Below are 24,670 nucleotides of genomic sequence, written 5' to 3'. Positions count from 1 at the left end.
TAGTACATTAAAAACATGGGCACATGCATTTTGACACTGGACCCCTTCTATAAAGAGACTGTTCTGGCCTCTGGACTTAGCACAGAGAAAATCACTAACCTGGTGAGGTACAAGCCCAAGAGAGGTTGGAGGCTCATTCATGCGGTCGTCACTGCTGCTGGCAATGGCGTAGCCCCTGAGAAAAGGAAATGATTAGAGTAGCTCATTTAATAAAAGTTTATGTTAACACATGTGAGGGTGATCTGGAGGCAGTCCATGTAGGATTTATAAGGATAACCAAAAGCCCCTTGGTAGACAGCATAAAACTGATTTCCCTCGCAGGGAAGGCGGAACAGTACTAAAAAAAATGCTTGAGTTTTGGAGTCAGAAAGACCAGAAGTTTCTTTAACTTCTCTGTATTTCAGGTCTATCACCTATAAAACAGAAATAATATGGTTGTGAGAAATAAGTTAGATAAATTGCCGGGCACAATGTTTGGTTATAATAACTTGCTTATTCCGAGACAGTCTTATAAAACACCACAGCACATTTTCATATTGGAATTTGAAATGGAAAACTTTCCAACCATAACTTCTTGAGCTGATGTAAATGCTACCAAAGTGGAGAAAAGGAGAAAGAAGAGTGAGGAACTAATTGGGCAGGAGAATGAGTACATTCCTTCCTGAACAAGGATGTGTTTGCTAACAGTGCAGAAGACATGCAAAACAGGACCTAATTTCAGCCCACAACCAGGTGAAACATGGCAGACAGAGGGGTCAGTGTCAGGAAACCCTAGAACCAGCTCTCTAAGATTTTTCCCCCAGATATTTCCTGTTAGGAGGCTACTACTTTCTCTTTAAGATTAATTTTTAAAATTAATTCAATTTTGCCTCACTTTTATTACAAGATGAATTAATTCTATTGTAAGTCATAAAGTAAGATCTTTTCCTTGCTTGGAGAAGGTACAGGATCCATATTATAATTGTGCTAATTTTTGTATCTTTAATATAAAATATATACAATGTGTTAAACATATTGACTAAAAGGCCCAAGGTCAAACTGAAACAAAGAATACCAACCTACTCATCTATTTCCTCTTATATGTAAACCCAGAGAGCTACCAAGGTATGGAAGAATTGCAGCACCAAGATCTGTGAGAGGAGAGAAGCCCATAGAAGTAAACCAAGTATCTGCAAGAGAAGCTTTCTTCCATAAAGTGACTGCCAACCTCAAAAAAGGGTTGGTAGGCATAGGATCAGAAGCTGAACAGAGATACTGACAGACTCATGGGGCTAGAAGGAAAACTACAGTTTGAGGTCTGCCAAAAAGGAGGAACCATGGGAAATATCCTGAGCTTTGAGCTGGGGCTACATCCTCAGAGCAAAGGCGAACCAGAAATAGACAAATACTAATTACATTTAAGAATTCTAGGACTGATAATCCACTTGGCCTAGCAGTCTGCCAGAGGAAATGTAAATCACATAATCTCTATAAATGTTCATATATGGTATAATGTCCAATACTCAATAAAAAATAACCAAGCAGCCCGGTTGGTGAGGCTCAGTAATTGAGCATCGACCCATGTACCAGGAAGTCGCTGGTTCGATTCCCAATCAGGGTACATGCCCAGGTTGCAGGCTCGATCTCTGGTTGAGGGTGTGCAGGAGGCAGCTGATTGATGTTTTTATTTCTCTCCCTCTCCCTTCCTCTCTCTGTAAATAAATAAATAAACAAACAAACAAATAACCAAGCAGATTCAAGGAAGTGAGACATTTAAATACTAACTGGACATGTAATGATATTAAGAAATTGCCTTTAATTTTTTAAAATGTAAAAACAGTTACATAGCCCTAGTTGGTTTAGTTCAGTGGATAAAGCTTTGGCTTGCACACTGAAGGATCTCAGGTTTGATTCCAGTCAAGGGCACATGCCTTTGGTTGTAGGCTTGATCCCCAGTATGGGCATGCAGGAGGCAGCATTCTGTCATCATTGATGTTTCAATCTTTCTCTCCCTTCCTTTCTGAAATCAATAAAAATATATTAAAAAATAAAATAAAAAAGTGACATATATACAAAAAAGATACAATTTTTCTGAATAACATGCTATGTCTTGAATTTGATTTAAAATAAGCCATTTTGAGGAGGAGAAAACATGGAGAGCAGTATAGGTAAATAATGACTGGCCATGTGTTGGTAATTATTGAAGTTGGGTACTGTATACTAGGGGGTTATTATTTTATGTATATATCTTCTTTCATATGTTTGAATTTTCCATAATAAAAAGGTTTTCTTAAAACACACACACACACACACACACACACACACACACACACTAAAACACCCAGTTTATGAGGAGACAATACACAACCAAAAGCCAAAGAAAACAATAGACAATAGGAAAAGACCCATAGGAGATCCAGATAAGAGAGACATCTGTTAAGAACTTAAAGAAAAACATAGTTAAATGTTATCAAAGAATGAAAAAGACCAAAATCACAATTTTAGGAGAGAACAAGAAATGTGTAAAATAAGATAAAATTGAAATTCTGAAATAAAACATTTAATAATGAAATTAAAAACCAGTGGATGGTTTTAACATACATTAGAAACAGGGGGAAAAAATGAGTTAGTAAGTTGGAAGATAAGCCAGACCAAAGCAAAGAAAGGCAAAATGATGGAAAATACAGAAAAGAGTATAGATGATTCTAACTGACATGCAATTGGAGACTCAAAAGAAAGAAGCATGAGAAAAGGGGCAGAAGAATATTTTAACAGATAATAGCTCAGAATTTTCCACAACAGATGAAAAACATCAAGACATGGATTCAAGAAGCTATGGGAAACATAATCAGAATAAATACAGTAGGTATATATCATAGTTCAAAGTCTGAAACCCAATAATAATGAGAAAAGCTTAAAAACAACTGGGGGGAAGAGGAGAGAAAGAAAATCAAATTGTATCAAAGGATCAGCAATGGGATAAATTCCTAATTCTGCAATAAAGAAAAAGGTAGCCGAAACCGGTATGGCTCAGTGGATAAGAGCGTAGGCCTTCGGACTGAAAGGTCCCAGGTTCGATCCCGGTCAAGGGCATGTACCTTGGTTGTGGGCACATCCCCAGTAGAGGGTGTGCAAGAGGCAGCTGATCGATGATTATCATTGATGTTTCTAACTCTCTATCCCTCTCTCTTCCTCTCTGTAAAAAAATCAATAAAATATATTAAGAAAAGAAAAAGAAAAAGGTAGTCAGAGACAATAGGACTATACTTTCCACGTGTTGAAATCCAATCTAGAATTTTATACATAGCAAAAATGCATTTTAAACTTAAAGATAAAACAAAGACATTTTCAGATATAAACAGATTTATTTGTCGCTAGCATTTGTAAAGGATAATAAAAGGTATTCTTCAGGAAGAAAGAAAATGCCCTTGGCTGGAAGCTTAAAGTCAGAAAAGAAATTAAAAGTAACAGAAAGGAAAATGTTAGTAAAACAATAACAACATCTTCTCGGGATTAAAATATATACAGAATTTTATATATTTGTATATATTATATATAATTTTATATATTTATATATATAAGTTTTTATATATAATTTTATATACTTATATATTTTATATAACCAACATCCATTCTCCACTTCTATCTTATCACAGTTCTATTCAGAGAGGCAATGTGCCCAGCCAAGGCAACTGTCAGAGTTCCTTGTAGCTAAGAGTGAAAGGTCATGTGATACTGAAGTTAGAATCAATGAATAGGTCTTCCAAGAAGGCTCTTTAAAAGATGAGCAAGCCTCAGCTAAGTACAACTTTTATCTTTTGTTCATTTCTTTCTTTCTTCTTTTAAAAAAAATTTTCATTTATTGATTTTAGAGTGAGAAAGAAGAGGAGAAAGAGAGCAATGAAGGGCGTAGAGAGAGAGGAGAGAAACATCAATTTGTTGTTCCCCTTGTTTATGCATTCATTGGTCAATTCTTATATATGCCCTGACAGGGGATCAAACTCGCAACCTTAGTGTATTGTGATGACACTCTAACCAACTAAGCTACCAGGCCAGTGCCTTTCTTCTTAACTATAACACAGAAACAACATTGAAGGTAAAGCAGCCATTATTATTATTATTATTATTAACCACAAGGTGACAAGCATAAGAAAGAAAGCAAAGAGTGGCTAGTGAATGACAAGAAGGAACTTGAGTCCCTGATAGCATAATAGAGCCTTTGTACCAGCCCTGGACTGCCTTCCTCTGAGCTTCTTGCTACATAAGAAAAATAAAGTCCTGTTTGGCTAAGTTACTGAAGATAGATCTCTGTATTATACAGCCAAATACAATTTCTATCATATGTGATATACATGTTCAGGGCTAAGGAGATAAAAGTCACTAATAAAATAAAAGCATGAAGGTCCTAATGCCCGTACCAAAATTTTTATTCTTCTGTATCAGTCACCAAACTGAACTAGGAGAGTTCAAATCCAAAAGGATGTGGAGATGGAGCCCCAAAGATTGCATGACAAGTTCTTCCAGGCCAAAAAATCACATCAGTTTTTTGTTTTGTTTTGTTTTGTTTTAGTCTTATTTTTTGAGGACAGAAAGAGCAACACAATTCTCAGAAGAGTCAGGCTGCGAAAAGGCCAAGGAGACACAAAAACTTTCTTTGTTTAAATACCCAACTCACCCTTCTGGATGCTGCAACACAGAAACCATCAATTCCACTGCCAGGGCTCCTGCAATCATGGCCAGTCCTGGACGACTCACAGTGCACTGCTGATCCAAGGTCCGGTCTCTGGTTGACTACAGAGAGAGAATCATTGACATGTGCTAAAAGGTCTATTTCACTCGACTCTGACTGTCTGAAGCATGAAACTCCTCCATGATAAAGTTATACAACATAACCACATGCTCACTGTTGGCAAAGAACATTCAGCCTCAAATAATATAGTTTCTTTTCTTTTTTTTATATTTTAAAAATATTTTTGTTGATTTCAAAGAGGAAGGGAAAGGAAGAGAGAAAAAGAAACATCGATGATGAAAGAGAATCATTGATTGGCTGCCTCCTGCACACTGGGGTTGGTGACCACAACCCAGGCATATATCTTAGCTGGGAATCGAACTGTGACCTCCTAGTTCGTAGGCTGATGCTCAACTACTGAGCCACACTGGCCAGGCACCAGTTAAATTTGAATTTTAAATAAACAATGAATACTTTTTTAGTGTGAGCAGATATTGAATACTGCATGAGACATACTTATACTACAATATTATTTATTATTTACCTGCAATTAAAAGTCAACAGGGAATTTGTATTTTTACTTGCTAAATCTGACCAGCTATGAGCCATAGCCCCATTCTGCAGAAGCACATGTAGCCTAAAAAACTTACTTTGGAACTACCCCATGCAGCAGTGTCTAAGCCAGCACTAAAATCTGGGTCTAACTCCCATTTAATCTCTCTTCAGTAAGATACACACAAGAGACAGTGCTATGCACTGACAGGGACTGGTCCATCCTATATTTTCTTGCTGGGCTTTGCACAAAAATGGTTTGTCATTGCATTTTTACTGGTGAACAGGGAAAAGCTGTACACAGTTCATGATGCCAATGAAGGCTTACAGTGCAGAAAATTATGAAAAAGTCATAAATTTCCTTTATGACTATTTACAAATATTTTAATAGTCATAAAGGAAAGAGATGAGTCTCTTTAGTCTAATGGACAAGATAGCTATAGGAAATATTTGGAAACACAAAGAAATTCACTTACATCTCCTGGGGCCACCACATCATTGCAGAAATAGCAGCCAAGTTTGTAACCAGGAATGTTGGCAAAAAGCGATGAGCCCAGGTCTGCAGGTGCCACAGGGTGGCTGGGACACAAGTCTCCAGCGCCCTGATGCTTAGGTTTCTTCAGGCCATGCCTCATGACAACAAATGTGTCAAAGCCCAGGGCGGCATTGATGACCAGCTGTCAAGGAATAAAAGACTAGAATTAAGAGACGCATATTTTAAAACATGGTTAATTTCATATTTGGTCAACTTTTAAAATGTATTTTGTAAGTATCTGCATGAGTGTAATTAGATACTAGAAGATAATGTTGGTAAAAGTTACTCAACACTGAGGGCTTATTAAATGCAAAATATCTGACAAATGATTTACATACATTTTTTCTTTCAGTGTCACTTAAAACTCCCAGTAAACATTTTCTATTTAAATACGAGGATAATGAAAGTCAGAGAGGTTACCTCTATAACTTACTCAAAGTCACTTAGCTGGTAAAAGGTAGGTGTATAAAACCACATTTTGATATTTCCTAAACACCTTCCTTCCACCATTATCCTATGGTCTGTCATGTCTACATAGATTTTTCTCATAATAGCTTTGAGATATAATTTATATACTATACAATTCACCATTTACATAGATTTTTAAGAACAGATTTTATTTTTACTTATACTATGAGAACTTCTCTTAGTTGTAATTTAGCTTATTCTCCCAAATTTTTGGTTATATAGAAAGTTAGGGGGGGAAACCATACTAGAAAAGGAAACAAACAAAAAAATCTTACAGCTAAACTAGTTACTATAATAATTTGGGGAATTTCTTCCTATTATTTTTCCTTTTATCTCCCATTCCCTTTCTCTCCCTTCCTTTCTTCTTCTTGCTTCCTCCCCACCTGATAAACAGACATAGACATAAACATTTATATTTAAGCATAATTGACATAAAATATATATAGCACTTTATCTTGCTCATTTAACATAATGTAGTATTTTCCATGTTATTAAAAATTCATTGAAAAGATAACCATGATTGGTTGTATATTATTCCATCACATGGTATGCACCATGATTTATTTAACCATCAAAATAAGTGGATGTGTCACTGACCAAAAGGTAGTGAATAAGACCTTCTTGGAGCTTACATTTTTGTGTGAGTGCCTTTTCTAATATAGAGTACCCCAAAGGGCTATGAAAATTAAAACAGTGAAGGAAAACTATTATGTTGGATGATGGTTGTGAGGCAGATAATCTGCAGTGGAACCCTTTTGCACGGTGTCAGTAGAAGACATAAAGCACATGTATTTTCTGGAGAGAAGGTGGACTGAGGACTTCTTCCTCTAGGATGATGGTGCATTAAGTCTCAACCAGAGACAAAAGCTACATGACCTTTACCTTTCTCTTGCTCGCAGCAATGACGGCAGGAAGCCACCGGCTCTCCCTGGTGTCCATCAACAGAAAGATAACATCATGGCTTTCGATGAGCTGCTCCAGTTGCTCCACATCCCTGCGGGCTTGCTCCAGGGTGACGCTGGAGAAGTTCACTGGATGTCCAGGCATGGGGATGCTCATGTTGAACCCTCTGGCATTCTAGGGAAACACCCACATATACAGATGTCTGAAGCGGAAGTATAGTTAGTGTCTCAGAGCCCATGTCTCCCCAAGCTACAAGCATGTATGTATGGTCACTTGCAACTAGAAATTTCTCCATGCATAATTATGCTGCTTTCTTCTTTTGCTACCTGTGCTGTCAAGCTTCATTACGTCTATACCCTAGACCTCCTTGGCTGTCATCATAGGGTCCCTAAATCTGGATAAAGCAGCAAACAGAGAACTAGGGATACTAGTTTCAAAGTGGGTGGTAGGGGCACTTCCTAAATGAGGCAAGAATCCTGAGATAACTGTTTATCTTTTGGTCTTCCTTTAAATCTGAGGCCAAAAAACTTCATCCAAGTGTCCTCTGCCTGTACAAATCCCTTCTGCCCCAGTAGAGCTGTCTCTTCCAACTTGTTTCCAGCTTGCCCTCTCTCCATTTTCTTAGTGTATAACATCTCCAAATGGGATGTTATAACAAAAATCATTTTATTTAATAAATTCATGTAAGATCAGAATGACTGCTAGTCTTGCCTTAGTCTTCTCAGGGTTATTCACACTTAAAAAACACACACTTCAAAACCCAAAACTATACTTGCTAACTTTCAGCCAGAAAAATCTATAAATCTATTTATTACTGTGCAGATATTTGTTTGGAAGGTGAGGGAGTTAGGATGGGGGGAAGGGGGGAGTTGATAACAGCATGTGGTAGTAAAGTGAAGCCTCATGCTCTGTCCAAAAAATAGAAGTTGGCCGGTGACCTGGGCTTTCTTCAAGGGTGGGGATTAATGTTTTTCACAGGGGCTTTAACATAGCTCTGAAATTTACCATTTGCCCCCTGCGGGCCCCAGAGTGTCTTGGCAGATTAACAGCGAGACATATAGGTGCCAAAGAAGCTGGGGACATTAACTTTTCATAGAAATAAATTGTTCTGGAATCACAAACTGCGCTCTTAATCCCCTGATAGAGCTGGCCACAGAGAAGTTTGTGAAAACATCATTTTTTTCATTCCTTTGCCAAAACCCCTTACCTACTAGAAAAATAGCTCAGGGGTCAGGGCAAGTAGGTCCTGTTTCAAAGGAAAATCTGTTTTGTATACTGTAGCTATTTTTCTCCTAATCTTAAACTTTAAATCTAATCTATGGAATTCAAGAAAGGGACAATAGTGACAACAGCAACAATTTTTAAAAGAATTAAAAGAAAAAAAAGTGGCAAGCAAAGCAGGAAAGAACTCCAGGCAGAAAGAAAGGACTTCAGAAAGAATAAACATTCAAAACGAGTCCACTTGAACAATGAAAACACCACAAAGACAATTCTTGGGACCTCATTCGTTCATCCATTAAGTATGGTACATCTAGGAAGTACTATAATAAACAATAAGAAAAGCAACAACCACAGTAATAATGTTGATGATGATAACTTACTGTCTTATAATTGACAAAGTATATTAAATGGTGGTAACTTGGTCCAAACAGGTTTTATTTAGGTACTTTACTGTCACCAAGACTGAAGCATAATTACTCAATACCAATGCTAATCTATCCTATATAATAAAAGCCTAATATGCTAAGAGTCCGGTAGTTTAGTAGGCTGTTCAACCAATCAAAGTGTAATATGCTAAGGCTGCTCAACTGCTCACTGTGATGTACACTGACCACCAGGGGGCAGACAGTTGACTGGTCAACCAGTCACTATGACATGCCCTGACCACAAAGGGGCAGATGTTCCAACCAATAGGTTAGATTGCTGCTGGAGTCCAGCCGATTGGGACTGAGATGGGCCAGACATGCCCTGGAACCCTCCCATGGTCCTTCTCTGACTGCCCAACCTCCCATGTCCCTCTCCAGCCCTGATCATGCACCAATTGGGTCCTTCGGCCTGGCCTCATCCTCTCACAATCTGGGACCCTTTGGGGGATGTCAGAGAGTCGATTTCAGCCAGACAGTGGAATGACCAGTCTCTATAATGCATACTGACTACTAGGGGGCAGGTGCTCAACACAGGAACTGCCCAGAGAGTTGTGTTTTTTTTTAAATTTTATTTATTGATTAAGGTATATATGTGTCCTTATCCCCCCACTGCCCTACCCCCACCCGTACTCATGCCGTCACCCCCTGGTGTCGGTGTCTATTGGTTATGCTTATATGCCTGTATATAAATCCTTTGGTTGATCTCTCCCAACCACCCTCCCCTACCTTCCCTCTGAGATTTGACAGTCTGATCGATGCTTCTCTGTCTCTGGATCTATTTTTGTTTATCAGTTTATGTTGTTCATTATATTCCACAAATGAGTGAGATCATGTAATATTTATCTTTCTCTGACTGACTTATTTTGCATAGCATAATGCTCTCCAGCACCATCCATTCCTAATGCCGGGCTTTTCCTTTGGCCATTTAAACTGGAATCTCTCAGCCACCAATATTTTCTAAAACTCCCCAGATGATCAATTGTGTGGCTGGGGGACAAGATATAATTTACAGATAGGGTGAAATGCACCAATCTCAAGCATACAGTTCAGCGAGTTTTAAAAAACTGCAAGTTAACCATTGTAACACACCTGTAAAGATACAGAACATGTTCTTGAGCCCCTTCCCAGTCAATCCCCACTAGGAAGGCAGAATGTATTGACCAACCCCACTGACTTTGAATGTTGTTGCCCTGTGAATTACTTTGGCGATGGAGATGGAGGACATGGCATATTGCTATTATTGAGCTGAGACCTTAAGAGGTATAAGTATGGTAAGTTTTTGCCCATGCTTTTACACTTCCATTTTCTACCATAAGAGCAGGATCAGATGCCTAATGCTCCTTGGCCTAGATTTTGAAATAATGACATACAGAGCAGACTAGAATCCGATTCGAAGCTTGAAGTCCAGCCTAGAGCCCAGCAGCTAAACCACAATCAACCTACACTCCTGCAAGCATGAAATAAATATTTATAATTGTAAGCTACTAAAATGTTGGAATGTGTGATATGCAATATTGTCACAGCAGCAATCTAACTCATATTTCTTCTTAATGACAGGGTTGTAATTTATTCTTATATCTTTTGGCATCCAATAACCTAGCTGGATACATAGTGGGTGCTCAATCAATACTGTTGAATTAAACCCAATAAATGACATTCCTCAGATATATTGGTCAAGTGAACAAAGCCATCAAAGTTACTTCTAAAGCAAAGACATCTAAAATGAATGAATTATGAGTGACTAAACAGAGAAACTCTGATAACATGGGCTCTCTTTTATCTCTCTCTCTTTCTATTTCTCTCTCTCTCTCTTTTTTAGCTAGGGCTGAGTCTCTTGTGGCATTTTAAGTATAAGCAGATGCTTCAGAGATAACTAATCTAACCTCTGCCAGGTAAATTGATTAAGCATGCAAGATGCAGAATCTCTTTTGCAGAATGATGGGGCGGGGGTGGGGGGAGAAACCTGACAAGATTTTGATCCAAGTGAGTTGAATGACTTGTCTACTATTGTCTGGTGTTTAAATGATCAAACTAAAAAATAAGAAGCAGCTAGAGTAAAAAGCTAAACATTTAGTTCAATCTTTCTTCTGCACAGACTTATATTCAATTTAATTTAATAATCTTGTTTTAAGTAACTATCTGTGCATTCTGATGAAGAAGGAAAAATAGTATCCCACATCGGCCATCATAATCCCTTTGGAACAAGGCAGGATATTAAAATATACACACTCCCAGAATTCCTCAACTTAAAGTCAGATAAGGCACTGTAACTTACAAATATTTTTTCATTTGTCTATACAATAATATATTAGGTTTTGTTTTGTCTTTTAATCCCCATCTCTGTGATGGGGAAACAGGGGTTCAGCCACATGTTGAAGGTCTGGTGGTGATAGATATCTGAATGTCTTTCACTAATACCATACCGCCTTATTCCCCAAGACTTAAACACTAAAGATATAGGAGCAACCTGTGACATTCCCAAACAGCCTCAACATACCACTCCGGGGAATATTCTCTGGAGCCGGTCTGCTGCAGCCAGGGCCTTGGGCTTGCCACCTGTGAGGCAATCTTCAAATTCATAGAGAGGCTGCCGCACAGGATTGGAGTAGGAGATCTTGGCATTGTCCACAAATGTGATGTGTCTGACGCCCCACCCCTGCATGGAAACAGGATATCATAGTGTGTTTCTGATGAACATTTCACGGGGTATCTCTCTTGAAATACCTAAAATGGGTTTGCTTTGGAGCAGCTTAGGGACCTCAAAATATACAGAACTTCAGAAATTAAATTGTGTAAATTCAGTTTTTTATAAATAGAATATCAACTTCCTTTAAAAGATAAAATAATCATATAGCCAGTGCCTGGTTTCCTGTAGAAATGAGACTAAGAAATGTCAGAGTTGCTCTAACCAGTAATTCATTACTTTTGACAGTGGCACCAGAAAAAGATTTAGAGGTGAGTCTTATAAAAACTGTCCATGTTGCTATCTTAAAAAATTAGCAATAACCCCCAATGTTGTTGCTTTCCCTTAAGGAATAATTTTATAAGTATAAATAACAGCTCATCTTAAAACTTACTAAAAGCTTAAATTAACGTCTGGGGAAAATTACTTACAAGTTATTTCCCACTAACATTGTAGAAGATTTTGTATTATTTTCCCAAGAGGCAAAAGCCTTAATAATCTGGAATGTAGAGTATGATTCCAATATTCTCAGTTTTCATCTTACGAAGTCTTATAGAACCACACAACTTTAAAGTTGGATGGGATATCTAAAATTCTTAGCCTAATTACTTTGTTTTACATATATGGAAACTAAAGCCCAGAAAAGGCACGTGACTCACCTAAAGTCATAGGTGTAGTTAATGGTGGAGAACAATGAGGTCTCTAGAGTTGCAACCAAATGAGGGTGCCTACTTTTTGGGGGGTGAGGTGGGATATGTGTATTTCAGTAGATCATAAATAAGCATAATGATTTATTTTAAGAGAAGCTCTGATAGGATTAGCCATAAAGCTAAGTTTCTGCTCTCTCTCATTTCAATATCCTTCTATTAGGGACCTCGAAACTAAATTAGACTGATGAACCAATCAATGTAGACCCAAGATTTGTTTTGGGATTTGAGAAAGACAGGCTAGAATCCATCCTTTGAAAACCTGAGTCTAGATCAATTGTTTGTTTTGATGTCCACAGTTAACTTTTTTGTCTACTAACCCAGCTAAATAATCTACTGTGGACAGAGAATGAAAGTATGAGCAATCCAAATCACTTGTGCTTAGTTTGGGGATATTTATTTCTAAAGTATTGTTGCATACTTTAAAGCAATGCTGAGTGGAGAGCAAGGAAGGTAGTCTGGGGACATGCTGGGCAGGGGGAAGAAAGCCAGATAAATTACAAACACGCCACGGGTTAGTCACATGCAGGTGGACTTTCACACTTAACTTCTGGCTTCCCGGAATGCTACACAGTTTAAATGGCTAATCTGCAAAGATTAAAGAAAATTACAATACTCAATGCTGGTGAGGATGTGGCAGTGAAACACCTGTTTTACTGGTTGAGAACATAAACTGGTATAATTTTTCTGGAAAGCAATTTGGCAATGTTTCTGGAGTCTTTAAAATGCACACATCCTTTGACCTACTTCCAGCAATCTTTCCTAGGAAATAGTCTGAAGATGTAATCACAAAGATTTTCTTTGCAACATAATGTATGGCTATGTAAAAAATTATAAAAGTTTACACTTAAGTAAAAAATTGGAATCAATATTAATGCCTAACATTAAAGGAATGTCCCAGTAAATTAAGTTTCTCATATAAGAAGGCATATTCTAAAGCCATTAAAAGGTATAATAGATATCCTTTTTAATGACCTGGGAAAGTGTTTACAATGTTAATTGATAAAAGCAAGAGACATTATTATATATCATATATGGTTTTAAAATGTATATTAAACAAACACTGAAAGGAACAAAGTGAAAATGTGATAGAAAAATGGATAATTTTCCTTTTTTATAACCTTTACACAAGAGTGCTGTAAACCATAAAGAAAAAGACTAATATAATGAGTCACAAAAATTAAAAAAAATCTTTATATGGCTAAATATACTTTACATTAATATGCTGAGAAAAAGATTTGCATCATATAACAGAAAAAGGTTAATCCATGATAAAAAGAACTCCAAAATAATAAAAGAAACACAACCCAGAGGACATAAATAGAAGAAATAAATTTCACAAAAGAAATAAAATTTAAGACTCACCCTCACTAATTAAAGAGATGCAAATAAAAAGCTCTGTTCCTCACATGTTTCTAGGAGCAGAGACTAGTATAATGGTTTTGAAAAATAATTTAATTTTGGAAGAAAAAAAAATTACTATAGCAATTCTACTTCTAGGACTTTTTCCCAAAAGAAATAATATTATGAATATGTAAAGATATAAGTGTAAAAATGTTCATACCATCATCATCTCTTAAAGAAAAATATGCTGACACTGTTTAAACAAACCGAGAATGCAGTCATACAATGGAATAGTAGATACGCATAATATGGAATACATAAAAAGAGAGCCATAATTATTTTTATATTAAGTTTAAAATAAAAACCTGTTATAGACAGTATGCTATGATCCAATTTTCATAAAAATAAGTAACAGCAATAATGACAAATGTCTCTCATTTGTACATGCCTATGAATACTTCAGGGAAAAATATACTGCATATTAATCTATAAAGTCTACTTAATTCTGGGAAATGTGGCTTGGGATAGAGATGGAGGGACTTTGTGTTTTTACCTTATAATAAAAGCATGTATTCCTTTTAGATTTAAAAATACACTGAGGGGGAGGGAGAAGGAAGAGGGAGGGAGGGAGGGAGGAGAGAGAGAGAGAGAGAGAGAGAGAGAGAGAGAGAGAGAGAGAGAGAGAGGAGAAAAGGCATCTGGGTGGAAGGCAATCAGATATAGTAAAATGGGAAGAGAAGCTTCAAAGGTACCATTTGGCCCTCAAAACCTTACCATCAGTGTCCTAGCTACATTACAGCCCAAGGTGCCAGCTCCAAGCAGCAGACATTTGACAGATACAACTTTGTCTAAGTCCAAAGTAGGCACCAATCTCCAACACATCAATTTGAGATTTAGATCCACTGACGACTCAGCTAATCTGGAAAATGAGAGAATTATTTATTTATTCAGTCAATCAATCATTTATACCCCAGTTTTGCTCTTTTTGAATAGAAGTAGCTGTATGAGAAAACAAACAAATACTAAGGAAATTAGGATCAAAGGAAAAATAAGATGAAGTCTGAGGGTAAAAGGAGAGGAGAAAGGTTATTGTGCAGAATCGTAACACTGTAGTCCTCTGCAATTGTTAGAAATAGGCCACATATTTGATACTAAGCTCCTGGCAGTGAAGAGGAAAATGGAAGCATGACTGGTACTAGAAGTCATTGTGTCCATAAATAAAAACACACCAGCTACCAGCTGCTTAAGAAAGTTTTTCCTAATACTGAAAACAGAGATTTTCTTCCATGCCACTCTCCCTTAAATACAAGACTGGTTTCCATGAAATATTTCTTATAATGTCCTTCATTGCAGGCTACTAGAACAAACTTAAAGGGCAATGAATAAAGGACTACAACATGCTGCAGGTATACAGGTCTTAGAGTCTGTGCTTGAAGCTAGAACAAAATTCAGAATGTCTAGATGAACAGATGAACTGTGTGCCCTTCAGGATATCCATCATTAATATTAATTCCCACAACCAAACTTAAATTATGAGTTAGATAGCAAAGAATGCAATGACACCCACTGTTCATGTGAATGGCAGCCCCGGACTGAACTGTGCAGTGCCTTTGACCTCATAGAACACGGTGTGCGAAAGACCCACTGATGAAACTATCTTCCAAAATATACCTTTTAGGGTCCATGCACTCACTGAGGTTCACCATCCTTGGTCCCATGCCTCCTTTCTGGTTCTTTTCCCATCCGACTGCTTTGGGACAATCTTAAAGCAAATAAAAGAATAAATTTAATGAAGGAGTGAAGGGTAAAAACAAGTCAGTCAAGCAGCAAGATGGCCCACAAGCTGATAAACTTTTGGTACACTTTTCTCAAAAAGATTCTTGGGCCTGAATTTGCCTCAGTTGTATTACCATCTTCTATGGCTACTAGGAATCTTGTTTAGAGGCCAGTAGATCAGTAGAGGAGCTTCTGAAATAGCCCTCAATTCTAGCCCAAGTTGCTTTGATTTCTGCAGTTGCTCAAATAAAAACAATCGTATCTGGCATTGGTATAACCCTGCTGAAGGTTCTCTATCTAAGGAAACAGATCCTGTGATGGCAGCACAGCTTCTGATGAAGTTCCCGCTGGGATGTGAACAGTACATCCCTTCTGTTCCTCGTTTTGTGTCCCTCTGCTCAGCCACTCAACTCCACCATTGCGTACTTGCCTGTGGGCAGATCGTAGTCCAGGAAGACTGTCCCTCTGTTAAACTGTCCTTTCCTTTAAGCTCATCCTTATCCATTCGGACTTTCCCCTTCCCTATCTCTTTTAACCTCTGCTACGGATGCCTATGTAACTCCAATTCCGGCAGTTCAGAAGGTAAGGATCTTGTGGCTAATAGACATGGGAAATACCTCTGGACCCATTTCTGTATTCCCTATCCACTCCTTACCACCATCCAAACCTGGAGATTCAGGTTGCATGTGAGGGAGATAAAAGCTTTGAGAAGCCTACAGTAAAGGAACATTGAATTTAATTTGGCTTTGTGTTTTCCCAAATTTACCTGGCTCTCAGTATCTCCTTCCATCACTGGTAACCCATTCAGGGAAATGCAGCTCTATTCTACTGTTGCAAAATCTTCTTAAAAACCTCACTTGCTTTGTACAATACTCCTGCTACCTCCTCACCTTAATGGAAACCTGACTTTCTTGGTGAAAACTTGTTAATGGGGTCCAGCCACTCTCTTACACTCCCCACATCTCCATATCTAAGTCCCTTTATCACTGAATCCCTAAAATTTACAATAAAGCCTCAATTCCTTTGCAGGGACTTCATCCAGCTACATCCCACCCTGTCTGCCTTCCATGAGTCTCTGAAGGAACAGAAACTCCTTGACTTAATGTACCAAACTACTGGGAGAAATTTTGTTTCTAATGATACACTGGTGTACTTTGGCCACTCTCCTCCTTTTAGATTTCTACTGACACCTCTATTTTTCTTTCCTTAAAAACTTTTTATCTTTTGACCTTTCATTTAAAAAAAAAAAAAATTGCACCCTTCGGATTGGCTCAGTAGATAGAGTGTTGGCCTGTGGAGTGAAGGGTCCCAGGTTCGATTCCAGTCAGAGGTATATGCCCAGGTTGCAGGCTCGATCCCCAGTAGGGGGCGTGTAGGAGGCAGCCAATCAAAGGTTCTCATCATTGATGTTTCTCTCTCTCCCTTTCCCTTCCTCACTGAAATCAATAAAAATCTTAAAAAATTAAAAAATATTGCTTAATTATGGGAACTAGAAGGTGTTGATTTCATTTACATAATCTTTTCTTTGTGAAAAGATGAGATAGGATGACCAATGGGAAACCTTGGGACCAATCATGCTAGAAAGCTACTTGAGCCTCAATTTGGCTGGGGGCATCATTCACAGAAAGAAGTCCAGAAACAAACGTCCCTTCTTGTTCTTACTCAGGCCTCTGGTGTGGTCCTGTTTTCAAAGTCATGAAAAATTGAAACTGATACAATAAATTTGAGTTCTTAAATAGGTTAAAACTTCAAAATTCTTTTTCTGGGAAAAATAATTCAGACTTGTTATTAAATCATATTTTCTTACTATTCTTATGTTAATAAAAAATGCTTCCTGAATACACAGCATAAGAAACCTGGCAAGTACAGTCTAGTACTATAGTTTATAACTCCAGCCTAAACTTTCTCATTAAAAAAAAATCCTGGGACAAAACCAAAATATCATTTCAAATTAAAATATCTCAGTACTCAAAATGAGGTAGCTATTTCTAAGAACTTAAAACTTATTTCAATGAAAAAATTCTATACAGGGTGTCCCCCCAAAATGTATACACACTTTACCAACTGACAGCTCAACTTTGAAAATGAAATGTATTTTAATAAACATCCTATATAATAAAAGCATAATATGCTAAGTGTCAACCATTCGTTTGACTGTTCCACCAGTCACTATGACACATACTGACCACCAGGGGGCAGACGCTCCAACCGGTAGGTTAGCTTGCTGCTGAGGTCCGGCTGATCAGGACTGGGCTAGACTGGGCTTGATGGTTGGACATGCCCTGGAGCCTTCCTGTGATCCCTCCTGCAATCCCTCCCCTGCCAGCCAGCCCGGATCAGACTGGGCTAGATGGGCTCTCCTGTGGTCCCTCCCAGACTCTAATCGGCCCCAATTAGGACTGGGTGAGGCAGGCCAGACATGCCCTGGAGCCCTCCTGTGGTCCCTCCCTGGCCGGCCAGCACCCATTGGCCCCAATCAGGACTGGGCAAGACAACCCCGATTGACCCCGATCGCCTGCCAGGCCTAGGGACCGGAGTATGAATTCGTGCACACAACCTCTAGTTACCTTTATAACTATTCAAAGTGCCTGTACACATTTTTGGGATACTGTATATACGGCAATATTTAATCTATCATACCTGCCTCCATATAAACTATATCTGTAAGTCATATCCAAAATTATTGAGAAAATATTTTTAGGGGAAACTTAGGACCTGTTTTCCCAGTTAGTCAACTAGGAGGAGAACATCAGGTCAGGAATTAAAATGAGGGCTCTCCCACTCTTGGCAGTGTCTGCTGCCTCCTTCAGCCAGTTGCCAGGATACTCTATATCAGCAATGGAGAGTGGGCGTGGCTGCACAATGAAGAGCATAAGAAAATATAGAAGATTTAAAACTGTACTTATGATACCACTGCAACTATGGGATGTCTTAGAAATATTTAAAAAAAAAAACTTTCGGTTCACACTATAATACAGAATAATTATTTAGAAAGATTTTTTTAATCCTCACCCAAGGATATTTTTTGTTTGTCTGTTTGTTTTTTAATTTTACTGATTTTAGAGTGGAAAGAGAAACAGAGATGTGAAAGAGAAACATCCATTGGTTGCCTCCCAATGTAACTCAACCGGGCATCAAACCTGCAAATCTAAGTATGTGCCCTGACCAGGGATCGATCTTGAAACCCTTTGGTGTATGGGACAATGCTTCAAGCAACTGAACCACCTGGCCAGGGTGAAAAATAAAGTTTAATTTACAGCTAAAAGGGGAACTATTAATTTGCATGAAAAAAGAAAAATTGCCTTTCCATCCACATTCAAAGAAGATGAATTGAGACATTACAGGATTATAGAAAGCCTCTTTTTCAAATGTAAATGTAGTGTTTCCTGGGTTTGCCAGTTCCATCAAGCATCAGTAATACCGGGAGCAGGGAATAAGAGTAATTCCAATGACTTTATCTTAAAAACGGAAAGAAAAGTGCCTCCCCCAAGGGTGATTAGCGGGATTTAGGGAGGGAAGTATGGAAGGTGATGGTAGCCTACCAGGTGTAGACCAGGCCCACCTTACTTGTTAGTTAACCTCATTCCCCTAGAACTACCCTCAGGTTGTGGCTTTAACATAACAAAAGTACAGTATGTAAGTTAGCATTACATGAAAGCTATTTTAGAATGTGCCAGAAGAGGGCGCTAAGCCAAATGCAACTGTCTAAAAATATCAGGGAGGCAATGGATTTCTTATGGCTCAAAGTAACAAGTAAACCACTTCCCCAATTGCCTGACCAAGCATTTCATTGTCTATCTCTCTGAGAAGTCTAACTAAGACATTTCTCAGTGCTACAGCAGAGATTTACTGATAAAATGCCATCGGAGAAATCCTGGATCCTTTTGAATTCCACATTCTAGAAATGCCATCTCAGAAGAAATATTAACATCCTCCCCTCTCTGCCCACCACTAAAACACTTTAAGGCACTTGGCTTGTGGATTAAAGAAAGCAATGTGCCTTGAAGCTATGTGGGACATTGTGAGGAGAGAAATGAACAATGTATGTGAAACTACTCTGAAAAGCATGTAAGACGCAAAAATCTGAGGGATAATTTTGGAGAGTGTAGGGCTTATTTAGTGTGATAAATACATAAATCAGTATTTATAAAGCACCTATAACATGCCAGACATTGTGTTCTTTCTTTTACACGTGACAGATTCCTCATAAGAAATATTCCATGTGGTGGGTACTAGTATCACCTTTATTTTACTCAAACTTCAACATGTGTTCTGTGACATGAATATAAACAAGTGTAACACACATGCACTCATGCACACACACACAATCTATATAAAATGACTGTGAGCCCAAGTTTCCTTATTTATGAAAGGAGAATAGCTGATGTCTATCACACAGGACCAAATGAAAAATATTAAATGCGGAAAGAGACATGGCACTTTTGCTCACTCATTTATTGCATGGAGAGTAGAATCACACAAACTTTAAGTTTGTAACAATATGTATGTCAGTGCATTAATATTTCATTTTTCCTTTAAGAAGGGTCAGGAATAAAGATTGTGTCTTAAGCAAAAATAGAAACAAAACTCGGGGGGAAAACATCCTTAAGATTGAAAAATCCTGCCTGGAGGAAATTTCCTGGGGACGATCTTTGCCTTCGTGCCTGCCAGACTAGCAGAGCTGCTCTCTGTTCAAGGGAGGTGAACACATGGACAAAGAGGGAGAAATTGTACTTTTCTCTCCTTCTGCTGCTATTGTAAAAGGATGAAAGGAAAGTTAAGCCTGATTAGGTTTATGATAAAAATTATATGCATTCTCAAAGACCAGCAAGTTACCTGGGCTAAAAGCCATTTCTGGAAGCTTCACTTCGAAGATGATGCTGTGGGTGATGTCTCTGACCCCCTGCAAGGTGCGGTCCCGGAAGCAGAGGACTTCAACAGACTGGAAACTACTACTCCTGGTGGTTGTTATTTTTTTAAGGAAGGAAAAGAAAGAGCTCACATCAGAACTTCAGCAAACCCAGGTGGAAAGAATGCAATCCGCTGTAATTATGCTTCCCTGACACCCTCAAGGGATGGCCTTAACCTTTGAGATTCTGAATATATCCTTGTTTGCTCCCTTTGTCTCAGTGCTTAGAGGCTGAAGGTGGAATAGGCTGTGATTTCTTTCTAGGTGAATTTCATATAACAATCTTAAATAATTCTGACAAATGAATCTTAAATGTAGGGGGAAAAAGCTTACAAGACATTGAAAAGAATGTCTTCTTTGCATGGGTTCTTCTGGTCGCCCTTCTCTCCATCTGCACTTATATTCTATGATGTATCCATACTCCAGTAGTTAGGAAGCCCATTTGCACTGGATAGACTGACAACCTGGATAAGTAAGTATAACCATTCTCCCGCTGGGGACAACCTATAACTTAGCTACTTTCATTTTTTGTAAGTTCACATTTTGACTTAAGCAAAGCAGCCACAAAGACAAGTACACAACTTTTAAATATAAAGGAGCCTATCTCATGGCTTCTCCCAGTTACTAACCACGCCTTCAAAAGTAACTACTACACTAACTTCCAAGAGCATACATGGTTATTGCATATTCTGATTTTCACATAGCTGGGGAATCATAGAGTATATATATACTTTATATCCAGCTTATTTCAATCAACATTTTGTTTTTAAAACTCATCTATATTGATACATGTATCGGCAGTTCACTAAAATTTGTAACATAGCATTCCATTGCAATGAATACACCACAATTTATTCCATTCCATTTCATTACTGAAAGCCATATGGGTTATTCCCCGTTTGGGGTTATTAAGAATAATGCTGTGATAGCCCAGCCTGTGTGGCTTAGTGGGTTGAGCATCAATCTATGAAACAAGAGGTCACAAGTTAATTCCCAGTCAGGGCACGTGCCTGTGTTGTGGGCTCCATCCCCAGTAGGGAGTGTGCAGGAGGCAGCCGATCAATGATGTTTTTCTATCATTGATATTTCTATCTAAAAATCAATGAAAAAAAAATTTTTTAAATATTCTATATTTTAAAAATTCATTTAAAAAAATACTCGTCCAAGGATATGTTTTATTTTTAATCGATTTTTAGAGAGAGAAGAAGGGAGAGAGAAAAAAACAATGTGAGAGAGAAACATTGATTGGATGCCTCCAATATGTGCCCTAATCACAGGAATCAAACTCACAGCCTTTTAGTGTACGGAAAGATGCTCCAACAAACTGAGCCTCCCAGCCATAAACATTCTTGATATGTCTTTTGCTTGTATCTGAGTGAGCATTTATGTATGATATATACTTGAGAGTACAACTGCTGAACTAAGGATATTTTTAACTGTGATAGATACTGCCAGTTTTCCAGCAGTGTCTGAGAGTTCCAATTGCTCCATATCTTCAACAAGACCTGGGATTGTGACTTATTAATGATTAATATTTCATTTTATTTCCTTGATGACCAATGATGTTGAGCATTTTTTAAAATGTAATTTGGCCCTTTAGGTATCCTCTTTTTAAATTATTTTAGGGAGGACAAAAGAAGGCCAGAAGCAACAGGATAATCCTGTCCGAAAGCTGAAGAGAGGGCTGAAGAATTTCAGGGTCAGGACCTTTGGCTACTTGCCCTGCCATATTCTAAAACATCTTTAATACAGTATGGTCACAGTCTGCAACCTCATAACAGGCCTGCTTAGGGGCTCATCACTGATGAAATTGGATTATGACTGATTTATTGACTCCCACCTGGTTTGTGTGCCAGAAGTTGGGGGGAAAAAAAGTACAGATATAGGCAGACACATTGTCAAAAACATATAGACAGACAGACAGTCACATGTAAATACTGTACCATTTGTGGGCTGCTAGGACCAAAAAATTCCTCAAAGGCCATCCAGGGTATTGGGCTAAGTTACAGGGATCATATACACCAACCGTTATCTGTGAACATAAGACTTTCTGAATGAGTTAAGTATTATGTCAGATTCACAATACAGACATTGCTAATACTTGCTCTTCACTTTTTATGCTGTACTGCAAAAGCATTAACCTTTATCGGATGAAAGGGAACTTTAGTTCCCGGCATTAACATCAATAACATATATTAAAAGATAACTTTAATAATAAACAATACATTTTCTTTATAAATGTTTTTAGTTTTCATCAATAACTCAAAAAATAGATAAGATAGAGGCAAAAAAGTAAATGCCTGCAGAGCTGAATTTAAATGCCCAAAAAGCTCCGGCCAGGAGACCCCAAAACGGGAATTTAAAAGCTGTCTTTTAAAGGTTAATAATTAGACACTTGATGAAGGGCTATAGGAAAGAGAAGAAAGCAAAATGATATAGGTATGAATGACAGAACTTCTTTCTTAAAAAAATATTTTTATTGAATTCTTACAGAGAGGAAGAGAGAGGGATAGAGAGTTAGAAACATCGATGCGAGAGAATCATTGATCAGCTGCCTCTTGCACACCCCCTACTGGGGATGTGACCGCAACCAAGGTACATGCCCTTGACCAGAATCAAACCTGGGACCTTTCAGTCTGCAGGCCGACGCTCTATCCACTGAGCCAAACCGGTTTTGGCTGATAGAACTTCTTGATGGCAGAAGCTATCAAATTCTTCTCTGTACTCCTGTACCTTGTACGGGGCCTGGCAGAGATTAGGAACTAGATACATTTAAAAAGAAGAAAGATTGAAAGGAAGACAGGGAGGGAGGAAGTACTGTCAACTGTCAGGGCTCACATAGGAAAAAACCTCTCCTAAAGAGACAATCTATAAAAATTGCTAATTTTTATATAATGAGACCATCACGGGGCTATTATCATTATCACTATAAGTCTATAGTCAGATCAAATTAAAAAGCCAGATGTCCTTGATTGCTGACTCAACTTCAAATACCAATTCTTCAGTGATGACTCCCAGTGCCTAAGGTGGTCACTCTGTTCTTTCTGCTTCCACAGCATTTTGAATATTATACTTAAGATTTTCACTTTTTCTGTCTCCTTTCTCTCAAAAGACAATAAATCCTGAGCACCTAGCTCTTGATTTCTAAATACCATTCTACAATAAAAGGAATCAGGACTCCTTGGACACGTGGCTAATTCTAGGGCTTAGGCAGGAAAAACACAAGAGAAACCTGGAGCATCTTGTATATTAGAAAGGAAGGAAGTGCACAATAAACAAAAGGATGGGATGTTAAGGAGACACCAGAGCCAACTGAAAAGCCTGGGAGGGGCAGGTGTGGGATGAAGGGGATCAATGGGGGGAAAAAGAGAACAGCTGTAATAATTTCAACAATAAAGATAAAGATAAATTTTAAAAACTATTTGTGTGTGTTTTTACCCTGATAAAAAGAACAAAGAACTCTCAGTGGCCAAGGTTGGACCAATATGGGTAACAAAATAAACAATGTCATATGATATTATAACCAATAATATAAAATAAATATCTATGAAATCATTCTGATATAAATAATGGATAAGTAAATATGTAAAGGTAAAGGAACAAGTCTTCCTCTCAGTTTTCCAAATAATATATGTAGATACATACTACCCCTTCCAGGAGTAGAGCTTATTCCTTCTTCTCATTGAGAGCAGTTGGAGTTAGTGAATCACATGCAAAGAAAAAATAGTAACCTTGCAGTGGAGAAACCTGGCAAATACTACGTAACCAAGTAATCAAGTTTAACACTACCAGGGATGCTACGTGGATATCAGATACCCCCTGATATGATATGATGAAAATGGTGTTCACCTCAGGGGTATTCTTTCCAAAAACCCATAACCCCAGTCTAATAATGAAAAAGACAACATTAGTCCGGCCAGTGAGGCTTAGTGGTTGAACATCGACCTATGAAGCAGGAGGTCAGGGTTAGATTGCCAGTCAGGGCAAATGACTGGGTTATGGCTGATCCTCAGTAGGGGCATGCAGGAGGCAGCCAATCAATGATTCTCTCTCATCAATGATGTTTCTTATGTCTCTCTCCCTCTCCCTTCCTCTCTGAAATAAATGTGTGTGTGTGTGTGTGTGTGTGTGTGTATATATATATATATATATATATATATTTAAAAAGACATTAGATAAATCAAATTAAGTGGCATTTTACCAAAACAACTGCCAAGTACTTCTGTCAAGGTCATCAAAAACAAGAAAGGTCTGAGAGGAGGCCTGACAACAAAATGCAATGTAAGAATGCTGGCTCCTAACCACTTGCCTGCCTGCCTGCCTGCCTGATTGCCCCTAACTGCTCCTGCCTGCCTGCCTGATTGCCCCTAACTGCTCCTGCCTGCCTGCCTGATTGCCCCTAACTACTTCTGCCTACCAGCCTGATAGCCCCCTAACTG

At 38.2% G+C, this 24,670-nt stretch overlaps 1 protein-coding gene across 3 annotated transcripts in view; it reads right to left on the bottom strand.

Annotated features, from left to right (window-relative positions):
• The window catches only part of ATG7 (autophagy related 7), a 206,095-nt gene that overhangs the window by 143,108 nt on the left and 38,317 nt on the right, over positions 1-24,670 (bottom strand). For all 3 annotated transcript variants that reach the window (XM_084902576.1, XM_084902574.1, XM_084902575.1), the window contains 9 exons: positions 22,175-22,263; positions 20,159-20,280; positions 15,218-15,308; positions 14,321-14,465; positions 11,310-11,468; positions 7,146-7,340; positions 5,737-5,937; positions 4,655-4,770; positions 100-175 (listed from right to left, as the gene is read on the bottom strand). In XM_084902576.1, the coding sequence (XP_084758702.1) occupies positions 100-175; positions 4,655-4,770; positions 5,737-5,937; positions 7,146-7,340; positions 11,310-11,468; positions 14,321-14,465; positions 15,218-15,308; positions 20,159-20,174 (999 nt within the window). In that variant the 5' untranslated portion in view covers positions 20,175-20,280; positions 22,175-22,263. The remainder of the gene's footprint in view (positions 1-99; positions 176-4,654; positions 4,771-5,736; positions 5,938-7,145; positions 7,341-11,309; positions 11,469-14,320; positions 14,466-15,217; positions 15,309-20,158; positions 20,281-22,174; positions 22,264-24,670) is intronic.

The sequence above is a fragment of the Pipistrellus hanaki genome (assembly GCF_964339955.1).
Source record: "Pipistrellus hanaki genome assembly, chromosome: 13".
NCBI lineage: Eukaryota > Metazoa > Chordata > Mammalia > Chiroptera > Vespertilionidae > Pipistrellus > Pipistrellus hanaki.
Note: the sequence above shows the minus strand (reverse complement) of the source record. Positions and strands in the feature narration are given on the sequence as shown.